Source organism: Ammospiza nelsoni, chromosome 3 (assembly GCF_027579445.1).
Source record: "Ammospiza nelsoni isolate bAmmNel1 chromosome 3, bAmmNel1.pri, whole genome shotgun sequence".
In the NCBI taxonomy this organism is placed as follows: Eukaryota; Metazoa; Chordata; class Aves; order Passeriformes; family Passerellidae; genus Ammospiza; species Ammospiza nelsoni.
The window spans coordinates 34,644,626-34,671,022 of record NC_080635.1 but is presented as its reverse complement, the minus strand read 5'-3'; the positions used below and the strand labels follow the sequence as shown (position 1 = coordinate 34,671,022).

The window sequence follows — 26,397 nt, the reverse complement described above, 5'->3', positions numbered from 1 at the left end:
CTTTCTGTAAAGTAGGACAATATGTCTACAAACAGAAAACTAACACCAAACCTTCACAATCTTTTCTACACAAAAATCCTGCTACTGATCTCCACTAAACCAGATCAGTTCCCTCAGATGTGGCTACTGGACACATAATTAGCTAGTTAAAGAGAACAAAGAGAAGAGGTGTTGGAAAAAAGTATTCACATTAAAACTGGGTTTTTCCTAGCTGAACATGTCAGAGAAAGAACAAATATAAGCAAAACTCTAGATCATTCACAGTTGTCATCTGGATCACAATTCACCATTAAGAGTTAAAAATATAAAAAGCTCTGCCATTCAAACTGTATCTAGAAAAATCCCATAAAATAGCTTGTTTCAGTTTTCTTTCCCTTAGACTTCAAAGACATTTGACTCTTTTATAAAGGCAAGTAATGCAAGTAGCAATTGCTATTCAAGTAGTAATTTAGCTACAACAGAACTGACACCAGCCTCAGAAAGACACTAGTTAAAAACCCTACAAATCAGCAAGAAACACTTCACACTGCTTTTCTCCTATGACACAAAAACTTTGTTTCACATGCTGAGATGCTGAAGGGTTTTGTGTAAGTAAATCTTATAAAGATGCTATTATGACAAACAGACTAAAATCCAATGAAAAAGTTAAATTTCAGAGGTTTGAGAATTATAAAGATGCAAGAAAATGTAACTCTAATGTCAAAACCTCAATAAAAATCTCTGCAGCTTACCTCGAATGGGGCCAAGTGCTGCATCCTTCGCTAATGCAGTGAGGTCACTTCCAGAGTATCCATCGGTCATTCTTTGGCAAAGGAAAAAGTGGGGTCAAGGAGGAAGCAAAAAAACCAAAAAGCTGCTTCAAATCAATTTAATTGCAGATAATCAAAGTGTTAGTTAATCAGAAGAAGTATTACTTTGATGTTATTTTTCAAGTTTAAAAAATCAGAAGTGTGTTCAGTATAAGCGATCTTTCACAGATTAAAGTACAGATATTCAAGTCCCAAATAACATTCTAGAAAAAAAAAAGGCAGCACCTAGGATTTGTAGATGAAAACTGATTCCAATCACATTTACTATTTCTGTAGGAGAATTCTGTACCAGTAGTTTATCAACATTTGTCAATTACTGTAAAACCAAAACTTCAATTGTCCTGTACACTCTGTCAGAGCTGTTCCAGAATTAGACTTAATATCCAAGTTAACCACTGAAACACTCTGGAGAATAGAGGCCTCCACTGAACCAGGAAGCCAAATACCAAATGCCAGCATAAGTGAAAATCAGTAGTTCAGGTTACCTAAAGGAAAATTTAAAAACAAAACCAGCACCCTTGTAAGAACTGTGGCTAGCTGCAGCAACATGAGCTTAGTCTTCTGGAGATCATAAAGTCTGTTACAGCTCGTAGAAAAAGTTGCAGAGGGGCAAAGGAACACAAAATCATAATGGAAGTTAAATACTTCTCTCTTTCAAAACAAAGAAAGACGGAAAAAGAGGCAGGCAGGATGCTCAACTTTTACATTTCCTCTAAACCCTTTAAAAAAGGTTGCTCAAGTTGCATTTGTAATTTGGTTCTTACATTTGCAGTTAGAGTACAGGACACTGACTGTGTTTTTCCTCCATTTAGCTATTATGCAGCCTAAACATGGTCTAAGCTAACAACCTTCAAGCACAGAGGGAATATATTCAGTTGATGACACATCAACTTCTGCAGCATTACTAAGAGGCTGACTAAATGCTACATCCAAGACTGTACTAACCTCTGTTGTCCTACCACAAGGAGAAACAGACTGAAGTACATCCACCTGTCCATCTTTGCTACCTCACAGAATGTCTTCACTCCTTCCTGCCCTACCTGCTTTTTAGTCCAATCTCCTTCACACAAATTATTAGATTTAGGTGACTAACAGCAGTACTGTGTCAATCTCAAAGATGAAGAACATGAAACAACTCTATTTCATAAGAGGAGGGAAAAATTAACCCACATTTTCCCAATCAAATTTGAAAGTGAAAAGAACCTAAAATTATCCAGTGCTAGCAAGGCACCAGCAAAGAGAACTTGCCTTTTATTTGAAATGAATGCCAAGTGTAAAACTGGTGCTATCTTTTTGCATCAGGGAGGAGAGCTGGACTCCTTGAGGGAAGGGTGGAAAGAAGCATCCTCCTCCTCAAAGGAAAGAGCTGATGAGCATGTTTCAACAACAGAAACCTGACTGGGTGTATCTTATATATGCATATATAAAACCACTTTCATACAGCCTGACAGGGAACCATCTTCCCCAAATAAATGAATTAATGTTCTTTCTGTTGGATGATTTACATGAGTTACATTTTGAATGAATTAAACAGTCTGAATGAATGCAGTAGAGGAACATATTTATTTAGTATGGTTACAAAATACTTACCTAGCTAGTTGAGCCAACTCTTTCTGGGTTAATGGACTTCCTTGCTTGCTTAGAAGATTTTTAAGCAAAATCAATCTTGTCTGAAAAGAAGATAAAATTATCAGATGCAAAACTCGTTTTCACGGAACACTTAAAATTGTGTTGCAAGAACAGAACTACGCTTTTGTCAGTTTTGCTTTTGTGCTTCACCAGTTTAAACTTGCCCATAGTGCTTGTGCAATTAGACTGTACAGTATCATTCCTTCAGGAGCAGAGATAAGGACTAGGTAAAATCAAGACCAAGAGCCTAACTATTAGTATCAAGAAGAATTAGAATCTTCATCAAAATTCCTGATCTCCTGTTGAACTGACAAACATTAGGAAAATTACTTCTGTCTTTAGCAATAAAACACTCCTTCAGCCAAACAAACATGCTCCTCTAAGTCCTACTTCAGACTTGCCCACGTCTGCCAGTCTGTCAGCAACACCTCACTAGTCAAGAAGTACTGAGCAGCTACCACCATATTTGCTACTAGTATGAGTGAAAAAACCCCACAAATCTTAAAATACTTCTCAGAATTAATGCACTGTGTATATGGTCAAGGTGAGCCAGAAATTAGTTCACAGAACTGTAACCATCCACAAGGGCAGGTTAAGAACTGCCTAGAAGTGTCTTAAAAATTTGAGTAGAAAACAATACTTACCTCCTCATTTGGTAAAGACACATATACCCGTTTGGTGAAGCGTCTGAAAAAAACCCAAACATGTATACATTGTTCACACTATTATGTAACTATTTATCTCATACAAATCTAACATTTGGTTTGGTTAAGTGACAAAATTTCACTTTCAGCATCAAATTCTAGGAAGCAGAACTGGAGATTTTGAAAAAACCAACAACAACCAAACAAAAAATATGTAGAAACTACTGGTGCCACCTTACTCTTATCTGAATTTATAAGACTCCTCCCAGAGGGGAAACATTCTAAAGGCAGAAATACCACTGACTACCAGCAACAAAATGAAGCCTCTCTTAATTTTTACACAAAAAAAGTCTTTGGAATAATTTCTTCAGGCAGTGCTGACATATCTATTTTCCTCAATCAAGAATGAAAAGAGAATAAAGTATGAGTACCTTTAACAAAAAAAGCCCTAAGGCAAATCTACAGCAAATCTGTAATTGCATGGGATGTCAGAAGACAATATTCACAGAGAAGAAATACTAGATTTCTGGTCAATCTGGAATACGGATCAAATTTTCTCCTTTATTTTGCCATTAAGATCCAAATAACAAAAAAGTAAAATATTAAATTAATTTAAAAACCACTGACGTGACCTCAACAGGTACTACTGTTTCAGACTATTCCAAGACCACCGTGATTGTGCAGATGCATCTCAAAAGAAAAGAGCCCCTCTTTGAGAGGTTAAATAATTTAGCCTTGCTGAACAGCTTTTACATATTACAAAACTTCACTGAGACACTAGGCAAAACCTGTTCTTCATAATGAGTATCACCTTACTGTATATTCTGAAAAAGATGTTTTGATACCTGAGAACAGCATCATCAAGCTCCTGAGGCCTGTTTGTTGCTCCCATCACAAGTATTCTGTCCTCTCCAGAAGACTGCACCTATATAATGTGGGAAGGCAAGCCAGCTCAGTTTACACACTCTATATTAGGCAGAAATACAACAAAACCAGTTAGAGACTTGCCATGGATTCAGCACATTGATGGGATCTTTATATATATATATATACATATACACACATATGTATGTATGTATGTATATGTTTTGGGTTTTTTCCCATTAAAGTAGGTTTAAAATATTCCTTAGATAATTGTAAAGTCAAACCAGGAAAAGGTAAAAAAAAACCAAAAAACCAACAAAACCAAAATAAAAAAAAGGCTTTCTGAAAAAATCTGAGACCATAAAGCTATAAAAGGCACTCATAAGTTTAGTTACCAGGAGATAATTATGTTGAAAAAAAAGAGAGACATTCTGCTGTTCTGGAGTTTTTACACCAAACATTGTTTTGAAGCCGATAGGGTGAGAATCAAAACTTTAAACTGAAGTATAGCCAGAACCACAAAATCAGAACAGAGATCCATCTAACACAGGTCTCACACAAATCCAGTAATCAAAACAGGCCATAAAATAACCATAATAGCAGAAAGGCACAGCAAATTCCTTCCCAATTCACTCATTTTATACCCCAGAATATGGAGACTTACTTATGGAGACCTTCCAAACTTTAGAGGAAACTTTATAGATTTATGTTCACTGCTACCATACCATGTTCAAAAGGTTCACCAAAAATACTCTATGACATAGATACACTTCAAATATTAAGTCAGCAGACTTTACATTATGCTTATTTTTCTCTTTTCATTTTAAGGGAAAACTCTGCATGTGTGTGTAAATAATCTTTGCATATTGCTCTCACATTGCATCACTTGTCCTGATTCATCCATTTTGGAGTTTTTCCCAACCTTGCTGCCTCTCCATGTTGTTACCGGCTCCTCCTGTACCTCATTACTATTGCTTCACCACTGCAGCAATATTCCATTGTGCTAATGGAACACAAACTAAAATTATTCACTACAAGAACAGTGCTGTAACAGAAAAATACTCTGATATCATTTGTGTCTGTGTCCCACTATGAAATCCAGTTCCTCTTCCTGGGTATTGCATTCATGCCATTAAATACTTCTTACTGAATTCTGTCTTCTCTAGCTTAGGATACCAAAAAAAAAGTTATATAAAGTTGTAACAAAAGGTGTACTAACACAGAAATTAATCCTTCTGATGTGTCAGAACTGTGTATACGTGAGATATATACGTGTATATATATATGTTTTTATACATGTGTATATATGTTTATATAATACCTGAACTGGTCTCTTGGAAATCCTCTCACCCCTTGACAGTACACGTTTGTGACACACATTCCTTTGAAAGCAAAAACTATTTAAATGGCTTTTAATCTTGTTTTGCTCTGCCAGAATAAAAAGAAGTGACTCATGAAGCCATACAATTGCAAACATGGATTCAGCTCTCTGTGACCCTCAAATGTCCCTCTTGCCCTGTAAGAACAGCTGTCCTCACAGCTCCTTTGCTACTGCCATCTGTTATCCTTTCTTCTCTGTCCATAATCTTCCAAGACATTATTACAGCTCATCTCCAGATCACTACCTTTCAGTCCATCAGTGCATATTCCAGAATATCACAGTAAGCAGGTAGAAAATTAAAAACAACCAAAAAAATCTGTTTAAGCTGTTTTATGGTGGGGTGGGAGGGAGGCTGACCTAAGCCTCAGCAGCCAAACCCTTTGTAATTCACCTATAGGTTTTACTGGCACCCATCACAATTACCCAATTTAGCTAAATCAAACAATACCAAAATTAAATACTTACACCATCAAATTCTATTAAAAACTCTGTTTTTAGACGCCTGCTAGCATCATGTTCACCTTCTCGTCTCTCACACAAAAGGCTATCAACTTCATCTAAAAAACAAAAATACATCTTAACTAAGCATACAACATCAAAGTTTTTGTATTTGACTAAGTTCCTTTGCTAATATAAAGCTCCTTTAAGGAAGACCAGATCTTCATTCTTTAGGAGACAGACAGATCTTAGGAAAGTTTTAAAACCTGCGTGATGTGTTGGCCTTTGAACAGGTAATACCAAGCACAAATGAGAGGGGGGGAATAAAAATATCTTTCTGATGATAAACTACTACTCAGGACAAGCAAAATATATTTTCATGTTTGAAGTTTAATGGACTCAATCTGTAAAGGCAGTACTTTTCTTTTAGAGGGCACCTCTTCCCACTATTACCACCAACTAAATAACATAACAGCAATCTAACATGCTTTATATGAACCAGTGATTGCCCAGCAGGTGATATCTGAGACAGCTGTCCTGAGCTGCAGAATTACCCAAAAGAAGTTTACCCAACTATTCCAATAGTTAAATACTTACTAATCTTTGGTAAGTAAGATTATTTAAGAAAGTAAATAGAAGTTAAAATTTAAGGTCTTACCAATAAAAATTATAGAAGGTTGAAGTTCTCTCGCTACTGCAAATAGAGCACGCACCAGTTTCTCCCCTTCACCCACCTAAAATAACAATAAACTGGTTTTTAGGGGGTTAAAAATTTTTACTACAAGACAGCTAACAGAAGGACCTACAGAAAATCTTGCTACTAACCTACACTCAGTCCATTTATACATATTCAGATTATCACTGGTTCAGTACATACAATGGAACTGTTTACATCTTAAAAGAAACACTACAACTTCTCTTATGATCACAACTGAGTTAACTGTCAACAGATTTTCGTGCCTAAATTACCAGAGTGAAAAAGAGCTGGGACCAAACTAATTCACTTTTTAAGGATGGAAAATCCCACAACGACTCATCTGCATTACTGCCATTGCCAAGCTGAAAAAACTTTTGACACTGCTTTATCACAAGCACAAACCAAAATTTTTTTACTTCACTAGTCACTTTAAAAAATATGTTCATTATAGGCTAACAGTTCACCAAGGACTCATCGGAAGTCTCTGGGTTTCTTAAGCCTAATTAAAGCATGAGTGTTTTCAAATCAATATATTTTACAGCCACTACTTACGTATTTTGAAGTCAGACTCGCTGCACTGATGCTGAAGAAAGTAGCATTTGATTCTGCAGCAACTGCTTTGGCCTAGGAAAGGAGGGGAAAAAAAAACACTTTTAAAAGCTATCATATTGAAGACAGTTCTCTGCATCTGCAGTGACCACTCATGGCCTGATGGACAGTTTTGAAAACCACTATTTCTTCAAAGGGAGCACCTTGTAAATGGAACACAAAACTTCTGTCCAGATCACTTATAAATGAGAATGGCTATGCAGTCAAACCAACAGAGAAATTTCCAGACTCCCATAGACTTTTCCAATCCCCTTAGCTCCATAGCCAACTACAATTAGCTATGGAAGAATAAAAGCCTCCAGTTCCTTTCAATTTATCCTGAATAGAGATCTAAGCCAGTTTTTACTAATTTAGGGTGGCAATTTAAGGCATCGGTTGGATCAAATCACATAAAAAAATATGGTGTTTTTTCTCCTTCTCTATATATGCAAAAGCTGTTTTCAGAGGAAAGCTAGGGAAAATAATCAATTGGAATGCTCATTCTCCTTTAACAGTTTCACCATATTCAAGAAATTATGATTCCCTGCTTATAGAATCTAATTTTAGTGATTAGCAATTATGTTCCAGTATGTCAAACATAACAGATGAGCCTACACGAGCTGCTCTACATTGACACTCCTGCACTTGAGAGCTGCTCCAGCTCCAGTGTCAGCAGGAGTGCAGCTGCAGCCACACCATGTGATCAGGACGATGTGCCCGGCTCAGCCGCATCAGGACACTCGATGCTCCCTGCCTGATGCACAGCCATGGAGCTCCAGCTCCCTGCAGCTAGCACAGCAGGCTGAGGAAAAAAGCTCTGGCTAGGCACTTCCACAGCTCTTACACTCTTTGCACAGCAGTGTGCAAGTGAGACAATCCCCTTTTTTTGCTACTGTGCTCCCTTCTCATTTCCAAAATGTACTTCTGGTATGTTTCAGCAGAGAGCAGATAACTTCTGATCAATCACTGCTATACAAAACAATGAACCCACTTCCTTTTGCTCTCTCTGAAAATGAAACCTGGACTTGCTGGTTTAAAATATTACTTGTCATAATGAAAATAATTAAAGAGAGAACAGTTTAGCGACTCCCTCTGTAAAGTCCACGGTTAAGAACAATTTTGCCCTTTTATGTATGAAATGACACCATAATATATATTCTGTAAGAATGTACAGTTTACTAGTCCAAGCCCCAAACTGAAAGCCATCCCTTGTGGTTACATTTTAAGCCCACCAACTCATGCAGGAAGTGATTTTCTCACCAACATTGTCTTCCCATTTCCTGGTGGGCCAAACAGCAATAAACCACGTGCAGGAGCTCTCAGACCTGTAAATAACTGAAAAGGACATCATCATAAGTTATCATCAAAGACTTGAATATAATGTTACTTTACCTTTGCAAGAAAATGGTTTAAGACTGAGGACACTGGCTAGTACTGATAGCAACAGCAGCAGTGAGTGCCACAACAGTGCAGGCTTTGAGAGAACCACACTCTGCTACTAACTTGACCTAATGCACACCACTATTGTTTCCCAAGCAGCAGCTAAATTACGTTGTAATTGTTCTGTGCCTGGATGCACTGTGCAAGCAGTTTAAAACACTTTCCACAAGACAGACTAGCCTATCAAGTTTAAAGCATCAATTCCAGTTAAAAAGGGACTAATGAAGGTGTACAGTAGGAGAGTTAGTGTTCTTACTAATTCCATATGGAAGAGCTCCTTAATCTTTCCTTATTAAATGAAACTTGAGAAGACAAGCTTTCAACAAAATTACTTAAAATATTACTTAACAACCACCTACTCTCTCTATGCTACTGACAGTCATCTCTCTCACTTTGCACTAGATTCATCTTCCCTACTCTATAAAATTGTTCCCACCACACCTAGTGCAAGCAAGTCTACAAATTCTCACAGAATACATAACTTCCAGTTATTACTCTTGCCTATTTTCTCTAGCACTTTGTCTTTACCCCTTCCCTCAAAAGTTTCAGAGTTTCTCTTTTGGTCTCATACTCACCCCTCCCTTCCAGCTTCCAATAATTCCAATAAACAAGCAAAAGCAATAGGAGGGTATCTCATATACATCCCATCTGTAAACAGCTCTGTCTGCAGGCATTTCTTTCCACAATATCCATGACTACAAATAGCTCCATTTCTAGTGTTATATTTCTGATCTGACTGACCAACATGTGTTTTCTCTTATCATTTCATCATCCACAGCATTTTGTTTGTGCTTGACTCTGATCCCTAAAAGTAGTTACCCAGCTATTCACTAAGTGAACACTCCATGGCTTACCACCATGTACATTTTTTGTCTGACTTCTTTTGTTTGAAATAATTCTTGGGAAGTTCCACCATTTTCACACAGCCCAGATCAGATCTGTAACTTTTTCTCACCTTGACCATTACCTACAGTTCAGCTGCACTGACATTTATTACTGAGAGACACAAAGCTTTTCAAGTTTTTGTTAACAAGGTAATTATCCTTAACATGGTCTGAACTGCTAGCATTTCATTAGCATCTAACCACTGAAATGGTTTCAACCAATGTTTCCTGCTTATGTACCCCAACTTTTGCTCTCCTATAAAAATACCACTGGCTTGTTAAATATGAATTTGAGTTCAAAACTCATTAAGACCAAAACTGAACTAGTGTTAATTTACTAAGTATCCTCCTACAGTTGCCACATCTACTGTGCTCATTTATAAGGAATAAAACCAACCCTCTCTACTTCCAAGGAAAGTTTAAAAATTCATGGGATTCTCTGTCCTTACTATATCTCACCCTACACCAAGGTCAGGCCCAGTGCAATATGAGACAACCTCATTGAAAATACCATGTTACTGGAAAAGCCACTCTAAGCCTCCCATCTCCAAGTCCTTCCCACCCAGCTCACAGTGTTGGTGTCACTGAACAACACACTTGACATGCTATTGCACTGTAGTAACAGAGATGCTGTAATGACATCTTCCTTTTGCATAACATCTGAGCACACACATTTGTTGCCAAAGCTTTTTTCTCCTTACAGCTCATATTTCTGTGATGCTATGCCAGGTTTAAGGTTTCTTCCCTATGCTGCTTCAAAACCAGTAGCTGCATTAAGGGGAAAACCACAGGGCAACTCCAGTCACCTGTCCATGTAACAAATGAGACACACAAGCAAACAAAAAATACAAACAGCATTTTTTTCTTCAATAATCACAGAATCACAAAGTGGGACTGGGTTGGAAAGAACTTTGAAGATCTGCTTCCAGCTTCCCTGTCATGGACAGGAACATTTTCCACTAAAGCACACTGCTCAAAGCCCCTTCCAATCTGGCTTTAGACAACTCCAGGATGGGGCATCCACAACTTCTCTGGGCAACCTGTTCTAGCGTCTCATCATCCTCACAGTGAATAATTTCTTCATAATATCCAAATCTAATCCTACTTTCAGTTTGAAGTAATTTTCCCTTATTCTGTCACTACCTGCCCTTGTAAACAGCTCCTCACCGCTTTTCTTTTAGGTCTCCTTCAGGTACTGAAATAATGCAATAAGGTCAGCCTGGAGCCCTTCTCTTCTCCACACTTAACAACCCCAATTCTCAGCCTTTCCTTACAGGAGAGGTGCTCCAGTCCCCTGATCATCTAGTTGTTCCTCCTCTGGACTTGCTCCAACAGGTCCATGCCCTTCCTGTGCTAGGGAGCCCAGAACTGACACAGCAATCCAGGTGGGGTCTCATGAGAGCATTGCAGGAAATCATTGCATGCAATTTCCTCAAAAGTACTGCAACTTTTAGTAAGTTCAGCTTTAGAAAATGACCAATTTTTTTTTCCTTAAAAGTAGCTCAGAATATTCCAGCAGTATGCAGACTAGGCCTGAATTTAAACAGTCACAGTAGTTGAGATACCATCTATGATAAATAAAAGTCTAAATGATCAACTTCCATACAGCCAAGTAAAGAGGAAATCTGCCCTCAAATGTTATATATCTCAGTGTATTTGGTTGTTCACTACACTTCTTTGTATCCCTTCCATCTGTGAATAAAATATTCAGTGTTTGACCAACATTCTCACAGTGAGGATGACCACAATAAGAGTAACATATTTCCAACAGAGAGTGTCACAAGCTAATTTACCTACACAAACCTCTCCCATTTCACCCTTCCAGTTTGGGGCTTTGTCCCTTACATGGCCATACAGGGTTGGAGACACAGCTATAGCTATCTGGAACAGTCAGCCTGACAAACAGTGAGAATTTTTGTTTGTTTGCTTTTGCTGTTTGTTTTTTTTTATGGGGTTGTGGGGGTGTTGTGGTTTTGGTTTCTTTTAGGGGTTTGTGGTTTGCTGATTTGATTTGGGCATGGGTTTTTTGAGGGTTTCTGGTTTTTTTTCTTGCCCTAGTCACCTTCTGCAACATCGATTAACCAGAAGACAAGGAATTTCATGGCAGTATTTTACACATAAATCCTATATTTCCCTTTTGCAAGATGGCTAGGACCCCACAGCTACTCATAGCTGCATAATCAGTAAAAACAGGATTCAAGAATCATCATTTCATGTGTGAAGCACAGCACATCTATTTCATCCTGTCACATATTGACAATACCCAGTTGCTTACCTCAGGTCTAAGAGAAGGAAGGATAACAATTTCTTGCAAAGCTTGTTTAGCCAGTTCCTGCCCTGCGATATCATCAAATTTGACAGCTGGCCCACTAACAAAGAAATGGAATACTGATTAGTCTAACAATGAGATACTCTTTTTCAGCTGCAGCTGACTAATTTAATGCATTTGACTATTTATACAGAACCCTTTTGAGAAAATCCACAATTTATATTGTTAAGTATTTCAAAACATTCTTTTGCCAAAGTAACAATAATAAAAACCCAACCAAAAAATCCCCAAGAAAACCCAACAAAGTAGAAATACTAATTTCATTCCAATTGGACCAAGATTGTACTGAATGCAAAACTGATTTACTGGATTGAAAAGCCTTCTTTTCTTCATACTTACCTATCAACGACTTCATTTAGCATAAGATCAGCCAGACTGCTGTCCACATTTTTAAATATCTTAGTGTCTTTCTTTTTTCGAGGAGCAGTAGTAGGAGTAGAAGGCTTATTTGCTCTGCTATTTTTAGGAGCAGCCTGGACAGGGGGGAAGAAAAAAAACCCAAAACCCCCAGATTAATACTTTGAAAGCGTAGTGTTAAACAAAGTAAGATCTACATCTTATTTGCTCCAGTAAAAAGCATGTTCACAAATACCCAATATTCTACTGCTGCATTTTGCTACGAATCATACTGTCATATTAATTAGCCATAAGTAGGCTATCTTAGAGTCCAGTGGTTAAGCATCTTTGGTTTGAGGTTTTTTTGTTTGATAATTCATTTATTTAACTACAGTATTTTCCCCCAGCATACTCTGGAAATAAGCATGACAAAGCATTTCAGGTTCTCAATACCTATAAGCAAGAATTCCTACTACTGTTGTACTTTGTAACAGGCCACTTTTAAGTCTTCATATTATAGCAGCAATAATGCTTTAGCAGAACACTTAGGTTCAGTCCATTCTGCTCTTTATTCCACTTTACTGGGTAACAAGGATGGAAGGGAAAAAGATAGGTCAAAAGAAATGCTGTAATTTTCTGTATCCTTACTGTAGGACTTCTGTGCTTCAGCTCCAGCCTAAGTATAATTTGCTTTTCAATGTGGTTGCAAAACAACCTGTGTGTGCATGCATGCTTTGGAAGAGAAGAACATGTAGGGGGAAAAACCTTGTAATTCTGGAATAAGAGGTTTTCCCCTCTAATCTTTTACATACTAGAAGTAACATTTATTTTTCTTCTAGGTAACTTTCATTCACTTCCCATGCAATTTTAAAAACAAGTAGTATTTATTACTGTGATTATACTTAAAATCCTTTTTCCCATGCACCCACCTGATGCCCTCCTGCAGCATACCTCAAGAGGCCTGGCTAAAAATTTGGAGTTTCAGTTTTTTCAAAAACTTTCTGCTGCTACAATACTGCAATTAAGGCATTAAATCCAAAGCTTCTTCAGGAATTTACACTTGATTTTTCAAGTGTATACTTGCATATTTATCCTCACTATACCTTGTGAGCTGAAGGTGTAGGATTAGGTGCTGGTCTAGACACAGATGATGATACCCCACTGTAGCTGGGCGTTCTGTGGTGACCTGAAAGGCCTGTGGATCCAGTTTTTGCAACAGTCTTTGAACGAGGAAGGGAATTACTCGTGTGGGTTAGGGGGTCCTTCTTTTTTGGAACTGCTCCACTTTCTATAAAGAAAACCAGTGTTGTAAGAACATTTGCAGCAGTCATACTTTACCATCAACTGCAAGTAGAAGATAGAATTGTTGAAACATGTAATATGGCATTATAGAAAAACAACACACATTTCTAAAGAGATTTAGTGTTTTTAAGGGGATATTGACTGCTGTTTTCACCTACAGATAAAATTCTAATTTTTAGTTCTCAAAATTAACCCTAGTTAGCCGTCTTAGAAAAGTCAGATAACTTAGTCCCGTTATCAAGGGAAGAACACCACCTACTCCTTATGATGCAAAGTCCTCTGCTGTTTTCTTTCCCAAGAACTCTTAAAAATAATCATCACACTATCCCCCAAATTTCAAGCCTTTAGATTCTGAGTATTGATTCTTTAAGTGATGTTAGCAGGCTAGTTAATTGGATGCCAGTTAACAATTATCTAGCACCTTCCACTCAGAAGCTTCACCAAGGCATTTTAATCTGGAAAAATTACAGTAGTAGTTATACTTGCAAGTGACTGTCAGGTGTTTTTTCTTTCAACTTGCTTCCACTTTAGCAATCTTGTGGTGTAAGTAAATTCTGAATGGACCAGTCTGAAGCAGCTTACTTTCCTACATTAAAAATTAAGTCTTAAACTACATTTAAACATCACCAGACATTCCACTCACACTACTTATTCACCTCCATGATGAAGCAGAAAAGTCTCAAATTAGGTGACAGATAAACGTGAAATATTTGCCACAGGCCATCAAACTAGAAAGAGTCATTCTGGTTCAGGGTAAACAAAATAGCACTTGATGTCTACATTCTCCATATGGGATACATGGTAAAATAAAGTTCCTTGGCACAGAAATGACAAGTGTAAAACATCAAATCAGAGATTAAGAGGTAAGAAGGTGATACAGCAAGCAGGCAGGTTGGTCAGGCTGGTTAATGATTAGAGCATAGCTTCAGATTTGGGTACTTTTTGTGGTGGGAATACACTACTGGAAGCTGTCTAGTACAGTACTGTTGTTTGCAATGGAAACTATAAACACTGTCTTATTTCATATCCTTTTAAAAGGATTAAGGAGTCTTTTGATTAGGTAAGAGAAATAGGGCATCAGAGGTAAGGAAGCTCAAAATAGATTTCAGCTATTTCAATGTCTTCACTAGGACTGTAGAAATTTGCAACTCAATTTGACCTGCTAGTCTTAAGGAACAGGCCAAAGAACTCTGATTTTTAAGGAAATTAGTGACTCTAAGAAGAATTTTTAACTTAAAACATTGCAGTTAAATGAAAAATACTTTAAGTAATAAACCTCATAATTTTAAAGGTTGTGTTTAAAAAACTCAAAGAATACTTCAGTCAAACAGTATTATGGAAGGATCAACTAATTACTGCTATGTTCTCAGCCTCTTTAAACATACTACAGGACCTAATCTCTACACGGCCTGCAGATAGCCTTAACAATTCAGTGAAAAATTTCTAAAGCCCTTCTTTAGTCACAAATCTATCCCTTTTTAGAGTTACAGAAACTCTGCTGGGGTCACAATAAACAGTGCAGATGTATCAAGAAATATGCAAGAAACAAGGCAACTTGACTAATATAATTAAGTATATTTACCTGTAATATGTTTCTTCTTAAAAACAAATGAACAAACAATAAACAAGAAAAATCACCAAAACTGGCTACTGTGACTAAACCACACACAGCTCCAAAGCTGGATCCAATTATTTAGACATTCCTGCACAGGAATTTCCAAGTCAAAAATGAGGTATACTTACTAACTTCCAAGTTCAAAGAGCAGTATATGAATCTGCTAACATATCTAGCTACTCAGCACTTTGACTGGTCCAATTTAATCAAAAGGTGGCATTCAGTTTGGTTGGGTTTTTTTTTAGCCCACCTCAACTTCATTTGCACAGCTGGCTTGAAGTCAACATGGGAAGGCTTCAAAAACCAAAATTAGTTTTTCTCCAGGTCCTTCACCCTAACATGCTGCTCAATTACCCCATTCTCCCAGAACCACTCCCACACATTGAGAACAACACACAGATACTGCAATTTTGAAGGTCATAAAATTGCACAGGTAAGGAGTATTTCAGGAAGCTGGAAACAGATGGGAGGAAAGAAGGGAAAAGAGACAAGGTTTAAATTATTCAAATTATTATTTACTCTAACTGCACCTCCAGGACCCAAGACCTGTAGGTTTACATGTTTTGTTGTCAGTCCTCAAGGGTAGCACATAAAGAAGCACTGATGAACAGCTCCAGAACAGAGCTGTTTGCTGAATGTCAATTCCAGAGGGAAGCTTCATTTGATATACGAATTTTCATTGAAATAACAAATAAAAATATTATCAAATCGTTCAGAATTACAGTTTCTATAAAGCTTATCTATTTCTAAAGCATGAGGTGTTTAAGGGAACATCACACATCAGACAGCTCCTACTGTTCCACTATGCAAGACACATATTTTGCTGAAAAAACCCCCCAAACACATTTCTTACCCATTTTTATTTGTTATCTACTGAAAGTCTGGAAATACACAGCAAGTGACTTTAATGGCTTCATACTATCTCCAGCAGCATTTTGGCAAATGTTTCACTGTTCTGCATAAAACAATAAGGAAGTACCTAAAATATGTTCTAATCATAAAGAGACACCAAGGAATTGTTTCAAGTGTATTTGAAACACTGAACAGTTCAACTGTCTGCTTCATACATACTTATAGAATGGTAATAGATGTTTAATCAGTTTGATTTTAATCTCTAATTCAGGACAGAATAATTTACTTCATAGCTCCAGGCCAACACCACTGGATTACACAGACATAATAGCTGTCTGGTCCTGAAAGCATCCCTGCAATTTTCATCTGCCATCCAAATACACACACAACACAAATTACAAACAAGCAAGTAGAAAAATTTTGTCTGAAGTTTTCTATTGGCTAAATTGTGATAAGATGCAGACACAGGTGCCCAATTTCAGACTCCCTTACAGAAAGAAATGTTATAAGTTATTACATAATATAGATACTTATTATGTTAAACTGGCTTTAAAGATAAAGTACAAATATGTTTGAAAAAATTTAAGAGAAGCTTGATTATATTAAATACCTGGAAATACAAAAAAAAATCTTAAAATTATTCAACTGTAGCTCATTTATTTAATCTAACAACATCCTTTATATTTCCAAAAAAGCAAACCCATTGGTTTTTTTTCTTCACTTAAAGCAAATTAAAGCACATGTCAATAAACAAGTTTCTACTAGTCTCTAATTTCTTAAGCATCCAAAATAAAAGTTTAAATTCAAATTAACAGCAGCAATTCCAGCACCGCAGAACAATTTCCAGCCTTCAGTTGTGACATCTTAAAAATCATCAGGGAATATTCCTCAGAAATTCCCTACATATGCCTATTGAGAAGTAAGATAAAGGGACTAAGACAAGTTATTGTACATGGTCTATGGACACTAAGTTGGAAGAAAAAAATCTACCAGTCTAAAAGTATCTGTAACTTTATGTATGTCATTTCATTTAAAAAAAACAACAAAACCAAAAAACTTGAAATTGCTGCTTTAAACTTTCAGCAATTGCAAGACTGATTGTTATTCAGGATCAGCATTCACAACAGCCCCCAAAATCGCAATTCTTCAAAAATTCAATTCAGATTTTTCAAATAGGTAGATGCAAGTAATAAAAGCTGTTTAACAGAAAGCTCCAGGAACTAAGAAGGACATGCTGCCTGTTTTCAGTGGTAGCACAGCTACACAAGCCAGGAGTTGCAGCTACTTTCCTTTCTGAACTGACAGATCCAAATTAGTCAAAGATCTGCTTCTGTCAAATTATGCTGTTAAAAACAATATTATCACTACTTGTTCTTTCACTCAGGGAACTCCTTTGAAAACTTCAGTATTAAAAATAGAACTTCTGCACCATGACAAACACTGCCAGTATATGCCTACTATTAAAGACATGCCAGCAACTCCTTCCATGTGAAAAATGAGATAAAATACTAGCGAGCTGCACAGTATTCATGTTGAGGTAATAGAAATGTAATGCTCTGTCTGGCCATCCTTCATGCTGGCATTTACACATCAAATGGTATACACTGGAATTACTGTAACACTAAGTATTGTATGACAAGTAAATGAGTTCATAAAACTCAAACTCTGCCTTTGGCAAGACTGGCATAATCTCTTTCCCTAGCTTGTTTAAGAAAAAGAAAACAACAATCCACAATGAAAAGGAAAACAACCACATTTTAGGGGAGAAAATACAGGTAAATTGTTTAACATCTAATTTAAAACTGCTATGAGAAGAAGGATGATGAAAAATAAATTAATATTATTTCCAAGTACAGGTTGGGTTCAAGGCTACTTGTTATTACTCTTTATACAAGTTACTGCATAGCCCTCTGCAACTGAAGGGGAGGTGATACTACTGCCATGAGGTCTTGAAAAACCTCAGCATAAAACTGGAAGATGAACTTCCAAGAAAAATCTCTACCTATTCATGTAAGTTTGGGAACCACAAATGCTGAAGACAGGGATGGGCAATCATTTGTGTTAGAATCAAGTAAATTGGGCAGGAAGGCTGACACAAATAGTATCTTGAGAGAAGGAAGAATCTCAAATCAGTAACACTTTGGAAATAGAAAAAATGTGCAACATAGCTGTGAGAATAGTACCTTACTCAAAATTATGAAGCAAAAACATCTGTAAAGACTTTGGCCTTTAAAGGCAAATAAATTAAAGGAATGTAATTTTAGACCAAATTATAGGGAAAAAGGTACTTCATTTATGTTAAAACTAAGAATGACCATGTATCATACTTCATAAAATCCTTAACTTTTAAAAAGCCCAACCTGATTAGGCAACAGGGCAGGTTAACACTTGCCACAGATAGAAAACTAAGCTTATGCCAGAGCCCTGTGGCTCAATACCTCAGAAGTACCTCTACCTTCTCAGATAGAGACAACAGCCCTCTTATCTGAAGTAGCCTGCAAACTGATTTTGTAGTTTTCTAAGAAACCCTGCCATCTACTTTGTGTTTTTAAATTATTAGAGCTGTCCATATGAAAATATTGTTTTACATGTATAAAGGAAAAACAACAGCAAGATGATTAACAGATTAAATCATAACCACCTATTTGCATTGCTTTTAAGAAAAAAAGTGTATTCCTTATAGAAATCACTCCCTCATCCCACACCCCAAAAAGACAGAAAAAGCAAACACAAGAGCACAGGCACCAACCATTTAAGAAATCCAGATGCCTGCTAATAACCAGACTGGTACTATATCAGGGATCCCACAGCTGCAAACATTCCATACTTTGGGTAACCCTTGGACAACTTTACACCTTGTTTATGGACACAAAAAGTTCATTTCTGCTATATTAGTAAGCTTGGTTCAGTCTTCTGGGAAAGGATTAAAACAATGTTCTTCAACAAAATGCAAGAGCTGCTGTCATTCTCCCCTCATTTCAATTGCATCTCACTTTCTTGATGTAAGAACCCCAAAATTTTTAAGTTGCTCAATGCATATTCACAATATGATAAAGGAAAAGCTAATTATTGTAGGCACAACATATAACCTATATATCCAACACTGACACTTTCTACAACAGGTTTAATGTAATTCCTTGAGGAATATTACATGAGAATTATTTTCCAAAATCTTGCCTTAGTAAATAGATTTGAATTCTAGGACAGTCATTTAAGAGAAAACCAAATACTACAAAATAAAACAGTGTTGTCAAAGCCATGGAAAGGATGGAATGTATTTTACACAAAGCTTTTAAAAACAGAAACATAAATAATTTTATTTTAAAGCTGGTGGGGCCAGAATACAGCATTGCATTATTTTGCCTTGTAACACACCAGGAACTGAGAGACATCCCCTCAAGAGGTGCTGGTAAAACCAAACCCACCTGACTGGAGATGTCCATTGCGGCATGCCAGGTTAGTACTGTCATTATAGACCTCCATTTGCGGCTTGGAAATTTGCAAAACTGCCTGCAGCTTCTCTACATAGTAGAACAGAGGGGAAGGGAGGAAAAAGGACAAAATAAACAAACAAAAACCAAAAATGAACCAAGAAAATTTATGTATGTTGAACACAGAAATGTCAAGTTTGGCTTTGTTATAGTTAAAGATAAAAGGAATATTTCTATCTATTCTACACATTCAGCAAATGTGTAAGAAAACACTGTTAGTATGAGCATGACTGAAAACAGCTTTAAAACTCATCCTCTGTGGCTGAGTTAATTACAATAATCTTTCCAGTCTAGTGATTGCAGTTACTTCTAAACACAATGTTCAGGATTAACTCAATTTAATTTAATAAATATTCATGTAGATAACACATTTCTGAATGTCCTTCTCAAGGTGTTACTTTTGACCAGGTGCAAGGAGTCCTCACTTCTCTGCATAATAAATGTTCCACTTAAGTAGTAACAGCTAGTCAACATTTTACAGAAACCTTCAAACTTCAAGCAGAACACCATATACACATTACAACGATGCCATTTGACACCTCTGTTTAGATATTTAATTGCCTTGAAATTAAGTCAATAAAATTGTCATGCAAATTGTGTTCTTTAGGAAGATTAACAGAAACATCTGAATACAGTATTTATAAAGCCAAAGATTAAGGAGAAAGTAATGAGAGAAGTAATGAGAAACAGCCAAACCACAAGTCAAAGAGGTGTAAGGCTGCAAACACCAAGGAAAAGTTAAGGACCTCTCATTCTCTGCAGTCCAGCTACCACTCCTGCTTTTCCCACTGCAGTTAAAAACCTCTAGGCCATACCTTTGGGTACCTCTCCCATCTTTATTCCACACACACCCCTCTTGTTTTAAAAACCAACCATGGTCTGCAAGGATGTAAGGCATACACTGTCAAGCTCTCTCATTCCCTCCTGCTTTTTTTCCCTTCTGCTCACCCCACAAGACATAACACTACCAAGAAACTGCAAGAGAAGAGATGCCAAGTAGAAAAGCAAAAGCAATGTTCTCTGGTACTATGAAAGCATATATTGCAAAAGCAGACAAATTCTACTGAAAATGTACACAATTAAGGTCATAAATAACCTAACTGGAGGAAGAAGTGCCATTCAGAGCCTGCAGATGGTACAACCAACAAGCATGAACATCTCCTTCCTTAGGCTTCTTTACCTGTTACAGATCTCCCCCTAATCTTTGTGTTTTGTTCCTTTCTTCTTCCTGCTCTTCATCACTCACTGCTTAGCTTTCCTGAACAGTATCCTTACACTTCATAGTTAAAGTGATGCCTTAATAACATTTAGGTTCAACAAGATGTAATTTGGAATGAAAACTTTTTAGTTACAGGCATTTATGAAAAGCTAAAACTCAAGATTAGAATGTGTACACAAAGTTTACTTCATTTTAAATTGAAGGCTTTGAAGAGACAGAGTAAAACAAAAAAATGTCAGTCACACAATAACAGCCTACAAACAACCACAAACCCTGCAACTTCCAAGAAGTTACCCTCATAAGCCTTCCTCTCCAGACAGGTAAGGAAAATCCCTTTGGCAGGACTGACTGCAGACAGTGCACTACTTTAGTGAACACAGCAGTAGCAAAGGAGGAGCAGAATGGTCTACTCCCTGCCCAGTGCATGCAAAGAACATCCAGAAAACTTAGGAAACAAAATTAGTATTCATAGACTTTGAAGATATTAGATAATCAGCTGAGTTTTGGAAAACATTTCTGAGCTTAACAAAAAAAAAAAAGAACAACTTCCTAGTGAGCAACCATAATAACATCAATTGGCTGGTGCAGGAGTTCAGGAAATGCTACTTGCTTCAATGCCACAATCTGACACCAGGGTTGTACTACAATTATCAATGCTTAGCTAGTTCCATATATTCAGGAACTCCAGCCAAAGAAAAAATGTAATCTAACTGTTGCCCAGCTTCAATTCAGAGTTCTCTCATCACATTACCTATCAACATTTCATTTTAGTATTGCACATGAAATTTCAAAAGGCAAATATAGATCACCTTTCTTTAGGGACAGTATAGCTGTAGATATCTGGGATATCAAAAATAAATTGAGCTTTTAAATATTATTCCAGGGAATTACAGGATACCATCATCTTCCATTTAAATATTTTCTCCCTATTTTTCCAGACACTGACAGAAAGTTCACTGATTCTCATTCATTATTTCCCTTTCATGACACAACACTAACATAAACCTACCAAACAAACAGCACTGCAGCCACTGCCTTATTTAGGCACTAGAGCTTGAGTTCAAAAACACTAATTTCTACTAAAAAAATGCTACCCTGTAACATAAGCCTGAAGCAAAAAGCACCATTTCCCCCAAGAAGTTAAATATTCCAAAAGGTGTCCATTGAAGACTGTACCTACACAGGCAGAATAGAGGAATATCAATACCCTCCAAAGAGGATAATGAAGACAGATATTTGAATTATGTGTCACATAACACTCTTCAACCAAAATACTAGAGCTACACTAAATACACAGGAAGGCACTTGTGACAGAAATCTGTGCCCCTACAGAAAGTCTCTCTGAAATGAGACAACACAGATTGGTAAAAAACATAAATAGCATTAGAATTGAATAGTGCTGCACTGGCCATTACAGCCATCTATCTTTAGGAACAACAAGCTGCCAAGCTCTGTGTGTCAACTGTAGAAAACAAATATCCTCCTGTCATTCTAAATATATAAAATTTAATGACTCTAACATGGGTGATCAGTCATCCAGTGGAGACCAGGTGTGTGAAGACCATCAAAGCAAGATTTAACCACACAACTAACACACCCTAAACCATCTGAAAAACAGGGAGCCACCACCAAATCAAATGGAAGAAATTACAAGTCCCCTGACAGCTTGCACAACCCAGTATTGTCAATGGACTGTCAAAGCCATCAAGTCCCCTTGGGTTGACCTGAAACATACCAGCAGTCACTTTAGCTTTCAGACTGTGTTACAGGACAGCTTCAAACAGAGTAAGAGACATAATTTAGACCCAGGACGAAAACAAGGCTCAAAGTAGAAAACCCATCATCCACATTGGGTAGCTCCACCCTCTTCCAACATTGGAAGGCATCAGGGGCGTGATGACAGAGTGGTAACACATGGGTGTGATCAGACATCACACTCTCACCAGCAGTGTCCAACACCCCCATCAGTGGGGTCATGCAAATTAAAGGTATGTGTGATGTAACACAAGTGATGTACCAACACCTCAAAAAAAGCAAACCCTAAAAACCAACAGCTCTGAGCACTTTCAAGGGACAGCTGTAATCAGCATGATTTAATTTTCGTTTTCTATGTACTGTCAATGTAACCTGCTAGACTGGATGGCATTTGAGTTAGATAGTCTGCAATGTCATCTCCCTCTAGCAAGCAGGATGAAATATTTGGCACTATTGTCTGGTTTGCTTTATCCTTTCAGCTAATGTAATAAAGGACTTGCCTATTCTGACTTAAGGAAGGGAGAAATTCCACAAAGCAGACAACACTTATGAGTTCAATTAATAGAAAAAAATTACTTCATTAAACTGTAATAGCTTCAAGAGCCTCATGCTTAATTCAACTACAAAAGGATCTTTACATCACTCAAAAACTTCCAAATATCTGTTACTATAAGTAACAGGCTAAAAGTGTGTTTAGAATGGCACACGGAATTCAACTCTATATTACCTTAAATTTCTACAAAATCCATGAAAAATTACAGACAAAAATAATAAAAAATATGCTGTCAATACTTCAAAGTTGGTTAGATGGCATAGAATATTACTCAAATAGAACCCTAATGATGAAACCTGTAGGGATTTAAAACCATTGAAATATCCCTCCAAACCACATCTTTTGTCTTCTTAAAGGGCACATGACTTCACTTGGTCCTTTCTATCCAAATTTTGCTTTTAGGTACATTGTATGAAGCACATCCTCAGTAAAAATTAACTAGAACCTAGGCAAACCAAATTGTTAGACTGATAATTTAAAAATAAAAATAAAACATGATTTTACATCAACTAACATAATAAACACTATTCTATCTGTTTACCTTACCATCTGCACTCTGAATTAAGCAAACAAATATCATGTGATCACACATTCTGGCAGTGAAGATGAATATACTTCAACTTCAGGGTTTTTTGTGAGTTTTACCCTTTGTTTCTGTCCAATCAGATCACAGCAAACAAGCAACTTAGCAACACTGCAAGCACTACTAAAGTTATACAAGCAAGGATGAAGCACTACCCACAAAATACAAACACTGTTGCTTCAAGCCATACCTTACCAAAGACTGTTACATGTAATCCATGTTTCACTCCATTGCTCCCTAGTTCATATTACCTCTAGAAATCAGCCTTTAACCCTAGTAAGTGGAAAATATCTTTTCTCCATATACTAAAACTGCATGAAGATACTAAAGCATAGAAGACAGATGTCTCTTTCACCTCCTATCCCCTTAATTTTTTTTCAAAAAATATTAAAGACATTAGGAACTCAAGGGGGACAAAAGGGGCTCACTTCCTTGGGGTTGTCACAACTGCCCTGTCAATCACCAACTAGGACCACAGAACTATGAAGTGTAAGAGGAGAAAAAAGCCCAAGTTTTCCCATCTGTGCTATATGCTCCTAGAAGAATGAGTTAATAGGACTGAACATGGGAGAGCATAAGATTAAAACTGAGATATGCAAGTTAAAATCAAGTACATTTGTTAGTGTATGATGAGGAACCATTTAAAAAATATCCCTTATTTTACTTTTACTGACTGAACTGAAAGCATTTTCAAAGTTTTAAATTTATAAGATGCACTACACAGAGCAACGGGTCTGTTGTTTGATGGGAGGATTTTTACTCTGCTAAGAACTTATATACAACATTTTAATAAAGCTAAAGCTACACAACAGTATGTTTCTGAAAAATATGACTGTACCTTCTAATTTTAAAATAGAACACTACTAGAAAATAATCAAGAAAATTAGAATTTCACAACCTTATGGTCTACATGATATTAAAGAATTATTATTATCATAATAATTATTATTATTTACCAATAATAAGGAAAATTGTTAATATAAGTGACAGCAAAATCAACAGAACATGAAGTAGTTACACTTACAAGAAGCACACTTGGCACTCATGATCAGCAATATATCATAAATTTCACTACAGTACTAACAGAAAAATCCTGAACAACCTCCATTAGGAGTTAATCAAGACTTCCTCATTTTATGAGTCAAGTGTGCTATGATATAAAGATTTCTCAGTTACTTTTATACCTGAAAGTGAGTCATGAAATTCCATTTTCAAAATCCATCAACAGCACTTACTCCCAACTGAAAATTAAACTAAAGAGACCCTACAAACATAATGACTCCTTCACTTTAAAAATCAAAGTAATATTTTAGAAGAATACATTAAATGAAGTTTTGCAAATAATGACAAACTTTCCAAAGTCATGAATTGTAACTGGTACCTAAAAGCTGCAAGCGATCCTTGGCCATTGCCAAATTTGTCATCATTTTAGATTGGAGACGTCGAGCCCGTTCACACTGATCACCTTACAAAGAAAAATCCACGTTAAAACACAATCTGGTAAATTAAGTGCTAAAATACTAATATCCAGCCTTCCCTCCTCCTCCTTCTCCCACCCTTATCTATTCCCTCCACTATGGAACTTCATTACAAAACTAATAAAAAAAACTCTAAAGCTTCTGTTTACTCAAGAATTTAAAGTTAGTTGACACTCTGTGCTTCACAACAGTGCTTATAGAGTGACAGGAACCCAAACACTGCTTTGCATATTGTCTAACATTTCATGCTGACCTAAAAAGTCCCTTGTCTCTGCATGTCTCTGAACAGAAATCAAATAAAATATTTTTGAAAAGCTTGAAAAGTGACTGAGAGGCAAGTACAATTTGAAAGAATTCATTTTGGCAAAATTAACAGATTTAAATTCAGTTGACTGTGTCCCTTTACATTTCAAAACACGTGGAATTAGACATTAACAGCACTTTCTAAGAAATATTGTCTGTTCAAGTCAAGGTTTTTTTTTTACACTGTGCAATTTATACAGGTTATACCAAAATGCCTAAGTAAGATCACCACATAATTTTTAACACAGATGAAAGAATAAATAAAAGCCTGCAAAACCACTTAGAGGTTTAGGTTTGGGGCAGGTGATTTGGGTTGTTATTATTACAATATTATTTTGAGGACAGAAATTTTCAGCCAGTCCTTCACTACACCTGTATTTCTATGGTACATACCTGCTTCTAAACTAAAGGTTAAAATGTTTCCAAATAGAGAGATGGCTTTCTTCCTTTGTTGGAAATGTTCAGTTATTTGGCCCTAAGTTATTCAGAAACACAATGTCAGGCCATTCCAAATTGGGGGTTTCTTTTTAGATTATACTGAAGGGAATAAAAAATTCTGCATAAGTGAGAACATGAACTGTCAACTTCAGCAAATCAAATCCAAACTCAGTATTTTGGCACTCCCATTATATAAGAAATCACATGTTTTACTTAACAGTGTTCATGAACTCCTTATGATTTCGTAGAGTCTGAAAATATTTGGAGCAAGATTTGCATGTCAAATAGACCAGAATATTAAGGTGGAACAGAGAAAAGGACCAGTGTTCACCTACAGCTAAAACAGGAATAAGAAAGATCCTTATGAAATAATTCATACAGCAGGCTGCTCCTAGCCCCTACCATATTTAGTAATATTGATTTCTCACTTTAAAGAAGCCATAAACCAAAATTAGTTCCACAAAACTCAAAACTGGCTTACCTTGACCAATTACTAAGACAGCTATTCCTTTTTCCAGTTCTTCAATTCCTTTCTTATACCATTCAACAGCTTGTTCCTTTTGTCCTGCTTAAAAAGGAAGTGAGCCCATTATTTTCTTGAACGAATTAAAGCTTAAGAATGGTTCTAAATAATGCTACATAAAACAAGTAAGAGAGAGGAAGAGATATTTGAGCAAAATCCAGTGATTTAAAGGAAGTCTTAAAGGGACACTGTCAACTTTATAGCTATTTAAATATCAAATAAGCTTTTCTATTAAAAACAGGTGGT

The 26,397-nt window shown here is 36.6% G+C and overlaps 1 protein-coding gene across 4 annotated transcripts in view; it reads right to left on the bottom strand.

Moving 5' to 3' along the window:
• The window catches only part of SPAST (spastin), a 38,654-nt gene that overhangs the window by 8,049 nt on the left and 4,208 nt on the right, over window positions 1–26,397 (bottom strand). Inside the window, exons 2-15 of one of the 4 annotated variants that reach the window (XM_059467811.1) lie at window positions 26,110–26,196; window positions 24,791–24,874; window positions 19,234–19,329; window positions 13,143–13,327; window positions 12,043–12,176; window positions 11,650–11,743; window positions 8,311–8,385; window positions 7,015–7,086; window positions 6,424–6,499; window positions 5,793–5,884; window positions 3,928–4,007; window positions 3,083–3,125; window positions 2,400–2,479; window positions 732–802 (exon numbers count right to left, since the gene is read on the bottom strand). In XM_059467811.1, the coding sequence (XP_059323794.1) occupies window positions 732–802; window positions 2,400–2,479; window positions 3,083–3,125; window positions 3,928–4,007; window positions 5,793–5,884; window positions 6,424–6,499; window positions 7,015–7,086; window positions 8,311–8,385; window positions 11,650–11,743; window positions 12,043–12,176; window positions 13,143–13,327; window positions 19,234–19,329; window positions 24,791–24,874; window positions 26,110–26,196 (1,269 nt within the window). The remainder of the gene's footprint in view (window positions 1–731; window positions 803–2,399; window positions 2,480–3,082; window positions 3,126–3,927; window positions 4,008–5,792; window positions 5,885–6,423; window positions 6,500–7,014; window positions 7,087–8,310; window positions 8,386–11,649; window positions 11,744–12,042; window positions 12,177–13,142; window positions 13,328–19,233; window positions 19,330–24,790; window positions 24,875–26,109; window positions 26,197–26,397) is intronic. The other 3 variants (XM_059467812.1, XM_059467813.1, XM_059467814.1) reach the window with 3 other exon arrangements.